General features: G+C 42.7%; 1 protein-coding gene across 1 annotated transcript; it reads right to left on the bottom strand.

The window, feature by feature from the left end:
- Nucleotides 1-2,788: 2,788 nt before the first annotated feature.
- On the bottom strand, nucleotides 2,789-7,851 carry MSS51 (MSS51 mitochondrial translational activator). The gene is given in 11 exon segments (XM_082853934.1): nucleotides 2,789-4,751; nucleotides 5,056-5,149; nucleotides 5,461-5,688; nucleotides 5,691-5,946; nucleotides 5,950-6,026; nucleotides 6,232-6,356; nucleotides 7,185-7,190; nucleotides 7,192-7,335; nucleotides 7,617-7,650; nucleotides 7,653-7,815; nucleotides 7,819-7,851. Coding segments are annotated over 11 exon segments (1,365 nt in total). The 5' UTR covers nucleotides 7,837-7,851; the 3' UTR covers nucleotides 2,789-4,531.
- Nucleotides 7,852-8,647: the final 796 nt, after the last annotated feature.

The raw sequence follows: 8,647 nt of genomic DNA, 5'->3' as shown, positions 1-8,647 counted from the left end.
TTTGCTCTATATCACTACCTAGGTGATCTCATCCCCACCCTTCCCTCTGCCTTAACTATCAGCTTGAGAGGTTATTTTCCAAACCTCCTATTTCCCGCCCACTTTCCTGAGCTATAGGCCCAAATACCCGATAGTCTATTCAGGTAGATACCACTAGATTTCCCACTTCATCCTTTCAATTTGTCCTTCTTTCTTGACATACAAGGACCTCCAGGGCCAGAGACCCTTTCCTCATGCTGCCTCTGCCTAGAAAGCACTGCCTGCCTTTTAACAATTATGAATCTATTAAGACTCAATTCAAAGATCACCCATCTCCTTCCTGCCTCAAGAAGCTTTTCCTGACCTTCTTTTCTTTACCTTCCCTTGGGTAGACTCCCTTTTTTGCACCCAAGAAAACCTTTTATAGATGTCTGCTGTAACACATTTAACAGTAGTCATGGGCTTCCCTGGTGGCGCAGTGGTTAAGAATCTGCCTGTCAATGCAGGGGACATGGGTTCGATCCCTGATCCGGGAAGATTCCACATGCCACGTAACAACTAAGCCCGTGTGCCACAACTACTGAGCCTGCACTCTAGAGCCTGCAAGTCACAACTACTGAGCCCACGAGCCTAGAGCCCGTGCTCCGCAACAAGAGAAGCCACTGCAATGAGAAATCTGCGCACTGCAACAGAGTAGCCCCCACTCACGGCAACCAGTGAAAGCCTGCGCGCAGCAACAAAGACCCAACACAGCCAAAAAAAAAAAAACAAAACCCAGTAGTCATAGCACATGAGTATTTAACTTGCCTGTATTCAACCACATGAACTTAGCAAAAACAAAACACCTCTGAAGGTCATCATATGCTCCAGAGTTCACATAAAATAGGAGACATTATGCTTCTCCTAATGTGAATATTGCACTGTGTTTAAATACACATACCGGACTTCCCTGGTGGTCCAGTGATTGAGACTGTGCTTCCAATGCAGGGGAGCGTGGGTTCAATCCCTGGTCAGGGAAGTTCTGCATGCCAAGCAGTGTGGCAGCAAAAAAAATAAAAATAAAATAAAATAAAAAAATATATATATATACATACATATATATATATATATATATACACACACATAAAATTAAAATAAACACACCTATGTTTTGTACAGACAGAGCAGTAATTTTGTCCCCAAAGGGACATTTGGCAATATCTGGAGACGTTTTTGGTTGTCACAACTAGGGAGGAGGGTTTTACTAGTATCAATGGGGAGAGGCCAGGGATGTTACTAAACATTCTACAATGCACTGGACATCCCCCTACAACAAAGAATTATTCAGCCTGAAATGTCAGTAGTACTGAGGTTAAGAAACTCTGAGTTAGACTAATCTTCCTAAATAACGGATTTGGTCATATAATTCCCTTGATTAAACTCCTCCACTAGCTTCCCACTGGAACCAGAATAAAATCCAAACTCCTAGCCATGGTCTATTAAGTCCCATATAATCTGGCTACTGCCTACCTCTCTGATCTCATCCCTCTTCACCTTCCTTCTCAAGGACCAAACTCTGGTCAAAATGGCCTTCTGTCTAAACATACCAAGCTTGTGACCAAACACACCAGAGATTCCCAGGATCTTTACACTTGTTATTGCTCCTATTTGCAACGTTCTCTATTGCATGTTACATCTCAAATGTCATCCATCTCCTCAGAGAGGTATGTATTCCCTGAACATTGTAGCATTAGTAGCCCCACTGTCACTAACACCACTACCAGTTATACACACTAATTACCCTATTTAATTTTCTTTGTAGCACTTAAAAGCATATAAAATTCTGTATTTACTGTTTGTCATCTTCCCCTGCTGCCCTCGGAATGTACACTCCTTGAGAACAGGGATATCTCTAGAGTCTAGAAATAAAATGTTCAGTAAATACTTGGTTGACTACAACAGGGCCTCCCAGACTCAAGCCAATTATTTCATCCAGTGATCAACTAAATAAACAGAGGTCTGTTTCCAATAGTGGAGGAAATAACTGGCTCTGATAGACTTGTTGAGATAAGGATATGTTGGAATCCACAATGGAGTGTTATCCTAAGGGAATTTCAATGTAGTTTTGAAAATACAGCTTTTTCACTTCATATGCTGACTTTAGAAAATGTAACTCATTATATTGCCCCTGCTTAACATCAGTCTTTTATTAAACTGTAAACACTCTAAGGGTAAAAGCCATTTGGAATCCTCAGCATCTAGCATGAAGCTAAGGCACTTTTATGTACTGTCACCACCACTCTAAGCTGGAAATTTTTGTGTCACCTGTTACTGTGTGGTTTCTGTCTCCTGATTAGACTCTGATAGATGTATCACATTTCACCCAAAACAATCAGTAATTAAGCCCTATAGATTTTACTTTCACATTCTAGCTACAAAATATTATCTACCTGTTTACTTTCCTTGTTATAGCTAGACCTCTTCTTTTCCCTAACTACTACCATTGGTCACTTTAGCTGATACATGTATTACATCATCTGAACCACAAAAATGGCATTCTGACTGGTTTTTCCATTGTCGAACCATCTTGCTCAGTAAGTTCAATCTATTTATGTTACTGAATAATATTCAAAGTGGTATGTATTCAATAATAGCTACCATTTATTAAATACATACTATATGCTAGACACTGTTAAGCACTTAACAAATATTCTCATTTTTTACACTCTGATTTAAAAAACTGTTTTTGGTAACAGCTTTATTGAGATATAATTCACTGATGTAAAGTATACAATTCAATGGTTTTTAATATATTCAGAGTTGTACCATCACAATTTTAGAACATTTATATCACCCCAAAAATAAAGCCCATACACTTTAGCCATCATCCCCAATATGCTCACCATCCTCATCTCTATGCTGCCACTCATCTACTTTCTGTCTCCATAGATTTGCCAACTCTAGACATTTTATATAAATGCACTCAGACAATATGTGGTCTTTTATGACTGGATTTTCACTTAACATGAACATGGATGAGCGTATTTTCAAAGTTCATCCATGTTGTAGCATGAATCAGTACTTCATTCTTTTCTATGGCCAAATATTTCATTATATGTATATGCCACATTTTGTTTATCTATTCACAAGTTGATGGACACTTGGGTTATTTTTATCTTTTGGCTATTATGAATAATGCTGCTGTGAACATTTGTGCACAAATATTTTCATTTCTCATGAGTACACACCTAGGAGCAGAATAACTGGATCAAATGGTAACTTAATGTTTAACTTCTTGAGAAACTGCCAGACTGTTTTCCAAAATAGCTGCACCATTTTACATCCCTACTAGCAGTGTACGAGGGCTGCAATTTCTCTACATCCTCGTTAACACTTGTTATTATCTGTCTTTTTTATTGTTGTCATCCTAGCAAAAGAAGCACTTTCTTTCATTGTGGTTTTGATTTGTATTTCCAGATGACTAACGATGTTGAGCATCTTTTCATGTGCTGATCGATCATTCGTATATCTTCTTTGGAGAAACATCTGTTCAGATCATTTGCCCACTTTTAAATTGAGTTATTTGTCCTTTTATTATCGAGTTGTAAGAGTTCTATATATATATTCTGGATGTAAGTGGAGAGGCTGAGGTCACAGCAAGTTGTAGAAATGAATATCCAGGGAATATCCTAATCCTGAGAGTGTGATAAGAGAAGGATGACAATAGACAGGGTGTGGTAGAATGGCAGACCCAAAAAGAGAGCTGATGTTAATCACTCCTTTGGCAAGAGAGAAACCTCCAGTCTTGAGATGTTCTGTGTAGACAAGTAACACTTGGCAGTGAACAGGAAATAAGATAAAACAAGTGACTTAAGAAGCCCCAAACTGAGTTTATTGTGGTATAGACCAGGTGATAACAAACTCCAGTGTATTCAAGTAACCCTGATACACCCTGGGATACCTAAAATACAACACAAGGGCAAAAAGCTGCTCTAAAATTAGAAGTCCCCAAGAGAAAATAGGAAAATGAGACATGTATCTCGAAAAAGCCAGGAAGTAGAACAGTGTGCCAATCCTCACAACCTCCCCCACGTTCCCAACCACTTCTCTGACTTCCTCATTTTTCCACTACTTCAAGTCATTAAGACTTCTGCATTTTTTAGCCCAAATTGCTGTATAAGAAGAAAGTCTTTTTCAGAAGAATAAGGTGCCATTCTTCTCCTTGGTGCCATCCGGTTAAAGTCAAAACGTATAACTTTCTCATGAAGGAAACTCTTAGGAACTTAAGGCTCTACAAAGACTGATATAAGGGCCTTTTGTCACACACTAAATCTAGAATCCTGTCTCCACACACTAAATCTAGAATCCTGTCTCTAGAAGCTACATGTGGCTAACCTCTTGGAAATGAGTCACATCATACAGGAGCTCCCATTCAGCTTAGAATCTACCAGGACAAGTGAATTAAGTTTACGATATAGTGGATTTGAAAGTTGGCAATAATCTGGCATCAGCAGGTAATTTCATCACAATCTCTGCATTTTCTAGACATCCAGTCAGGATCTGGCTCAGCTATTTATACCCTGCCATTTACTTTCTCTTCCAATTGCCTCTTATCCAGCTGGCAGGAGCTTCCAAGAAACGTGATATAGTAGGCACTGCAGTATACTGGCTGCTTGTTGGGGTTGGAGTAGACCTGTTCAGGTTTGAGGGACGTAAAAGGATTAGCTCCACAGGCTGTGATGTGTGTATCCATGTCCACCAGAATCTGCAAAGAGGCTGCCAACTCCTGCTGGCTATGGGAGACAGATAAGAAAAATTGCCCTGCTGATTATGAAAGAGATAGGAGAGGAACTGCTCATCAATCCCAAAAATTACCTAAGGCTGGACTAACGCAACAGCTATCCCTCCCTCCCAAATGTCTAGACTAACTACTCAATTAACTAGCATAGCACTTTGAAGGGATGAGAAAGCCAAGCATGGGAAGGAAGAAAATCCTCACCAGAAGGCAGAAGATGAGCAAGGGGGAGAGAAATGAGCTCATCTACATAGAGGTGTGAGTGAATTAGGGAGGTATCACAAATAGGAGGAGGTCAAAACCTGTAAACAGTAATCATTGTAGGGATCTCATAATCACGAAGTAGCAAGAGGGTGGGCAGCCAAGCCTCCATCAGGTCCAGGGAAGCATGGAAACCTATGGAACAAAAATGGAGATGGAAATAGAAAGGGGAAACGCTAAGGCAGACCCTAACAAACATACTTCTTTGACTGCGTCCACCCCTTACCTTGCTCACCTCCAATGCTCATTTACCACCATCACCCGCCCCAGATTCTTTAATGGAAAATTATGGACCCAGGTGTAGCACATATGGCTAATGATCAACCAAGGTCTTCATTATATTACGCTCAACCTGACCAAATGAATGGGGTTCCAAAGGTACAAGAGCCAGGATGGAAAACTCCCAGAGGACCGACCCTGTATTCCCCCAAACAAATGACTCTTACCTGGATGGAATGCCACCACCAAATCTGGATGGGCTATCTGCCCAGACTCTACCTGCTCCTCCCAGAAGTCATGATAGAGGCCCCTATGGCTACTAAGCTGAACTGTGCCAGGTTCCAGGAGTGAAGGTGAGGCACTCTGTGAAAAGCCAGCAGCTACATCTACACCAACCATGATTACATGGAGGCCAAGGTGCCCAGGAAACATGTAGCCAAGTTCATCATAGTCCCAGGGTGAGTGAGGAATGTCTCTGCATGAGAAGCACCAACCACGTGCACTGTGCTTCCCCCGACCTTCCCAACATTTATCCCCAAGGCCCGAAGCCCAAAGCCCAGTGTCAAGGGCCGTGACAGGGCATCTGTCAGCAACCGCTTCAAAGAGCCCTGCAGGACATCTGGATCTGGCCTTGGCCATCCTACACTGGCCCACAGGGTGGTCATGGCCTGACTACCAAGCATAGCATCCAGAGTAGCCTCTAGCTGTAAACGTCACATAGAAAACCAGGTGTCCCAGCCCTGTGCGCCTTCAGTCAGCCAAGACCAAGGTCCTGAGGGAAGGACAAAACCACCTGCAGGAAAGAAGGAATAAGAAATGACCTAATCCTTCCCTGGCTTCAATATTCCCTCCATGTTCATTCTCCCAACCTGTCCCCAAGACTGCCCTGTCCCACTCAGTTCCTCATTTTTTCCTCAAAACAACACGCTTTCATATATTTCTCCAAGTACCATCAACTATGACCATTATGGCAAAATTCCCCAATACTGTCACTCCACCTGTGACCAGAGGCCATTCCATGAGACGGTCCACAGCTACAAGACGCAGCTCTTGACAAACCCTCCTATGTGCTGGCCAGTCTGACCTCTGGCACTCTGGACCACAGTAATAGACACTTCTGCACCTGAGAGAATGAGGCCCAGAAACAGATGTTCCTATACCTCAAAGGTGAATGGGGGACTCCTGGGGAAGGGAACTGATATTCCTGCACCTGGGAAGAAAGATCACCGGGTGAGGAAAGTAGGGAGAGGAATGACAGCTGCTGCAACAAATTTGGGGACTATGTTTGGCACAGGAGGCAGGAGGGAGTGGGAACGTAATTTTTCTCTTGGGTTACAGTGACACCTCAGCCTCTGTCTAGAACTAACTTTTTACATCCCTTACAGAAACAAAAAAACAGCAGGAGTTTGTGGCTGCCCTGTTATCACAGGTGTGGCTTGACCCCAACCTCCCCAGACAGATACGGTCTTACCACTTAAGTGCTCAAGAGAAGAGAGGTAGGGCTTCCCTGGTGGCGCAGTGGTTAAGAGTCCGCCTGCCGATGCAGGGGACACGGGTTTGTGCCCTGGTCCAGGAAGATCCTACATGCCGCGGAACGGCTAGGCCCGCGAGCCATGGCCGCTGAGCCTGCGCGTCCGGAGCTTGTGCTCCGCAACGGGAGAGGCCACAACAGTGAGAGGCCCGCGTACTGCAAAAAAAAAGAAAAAAAAAAAAAACAAGGAGGAGAGAGGTAGAAAGGATTATACTCTGGTCTCTGTCTAACCTCCCCATAATACCAAAATAATCAGGAGTCTTATAAGCAACCCTTTTCTAATTTCTCTGTGGCCTAGATCACACAAAATGAGGAGCAAGCCTGAAGTTATTCTGAAAATTCTCAGACCTTTCCTCCTGCAATGAGGTCTTAGAATAGGATCATTCCGGATGTCTCCCCTATTAGCCCCCAACTAATCACCTCTTGCCGGAGGACCCTGGAGTTTGAAAGGCCACTAGGGAGTACTTTACAGTGAGCACAGAATCGGAATGTGTCCTCCATCTTCTGGAACATTTCTTGAAGGCATCGATATCCAAAGCCTGATACAGGAGTATCCCCATCTAGCACCAACCTGCAGAAAGAGCATGAAGAAGGAGTGGCAATAGGAAAAACACCTCCAAAATTTCTCATGACTCTTACCTTGTCTCCTATATATTTGCACCTCTCCTACTCCCATTGTTTCTCTTTTAAGCAAATTATATTTCTTCTATAGTAATAAAACTGGCAAAAGTCAGGATGAGAAAATCCCTCATTGCAAATACCCCATATTCCCCAAGCTATACTCCCTCTCCACCTTATGAATCACTTCTACCAGTGACAATATATCACTCTTCCATAGAGTTAGTCACTCACTTGTATTCTTCATAGCTTTTCATGTTCAGCTTTGAAGGATCAGCTGGGATAGGCCAGGAACATTATTCTCCAAGGAGAAGAAGCCAAGTGTATCAATGCTAGGTCCAGGTTTTGAGAGGGTCAGAGGCACAGGAGTCACAACTGTGGGTGGGGTCACAACCACGGGAGCCACTGATGAGGGGAGTTTCTTGTGCCTTCGTCATCGGGACCGTGGAGCCATGGCCTGTCCAGTGATACCTGGGGACTATACGTAGAACAGATATGGAATGGAATTTTGTAAGTTGGACACATATGATGCTTTTTCATATGTTTGACCTTTCACTTGTCATTCCAGTCTCTCAGGCCCAGGTATCAGTAAGATTCATTTCATATCTACAGATTATTGATCACCACAGGCAGTTGTGAAAAAGAGAAATAATTATATGTGACTATAATTATACATATATGTATTATACATGAAGTTCTATATACAATATAGATGCCTAGAAAAGTCTGGCAGGGCTCATATAAAATTAATAACAGTGATTAACTCTGAGGAAGGGAAAAGGCACTAGGATGGGAATTGGATCGATAAAAGGGAACTTTAGACTTGTTTGTAATGTGTGACTTTTTATACAAAGAATATATTCGTATACTATTTGTGTATTTTAAAACATCAACTTAGAGGAAAAAGCAACAAAAGTTTTGGTTGGGCTTCCCTGGTGGCGCAGTTGTTGAGAGTCCAACTGCCGATGCAGGGGACATGGATTCGTGCCCCGGTCCGGGAAGATCCCACATGCCGCGGAGCGGCTGGGCCCGTGAGCCATGGCCGCTGAGCCTGCGCGTCCGGAGCCTGTGCTCCGCTACGGGAGAGGCCACAACAGTGAGAGGCCCGCGTACTGCAAAAAAAAAAAAAAGTTTTGGTTGTCCGAAACTACCATCTAACTAGAGAAACAGTCAATCTAATCTAGTTGGGGAAGGAAAACATTCATTTTAAAAGACCTATCATCACATTTATAAGCAATAAACCAAAAAGTAGAAATCAAATGCAA

Source organism: Leucopleurus acutus (genome assembly GCF_964270905.1).
Source record: "Leucopleurus acutus genome assembly, chromosome: 14".
In the NCBI taxonomy this organism is placed as follows: Eukaryota; Metazoa; Chordata; class Mammalia; order Artiodactyla; family Delphinidae; genus Leucopleurus; species Leucopleurus acutus.
The sequence above is the reverse complement of the archived record's forward strand: the minus strand, read 5'-3'. Positions and strand labels throughout refer to the sequence as shown.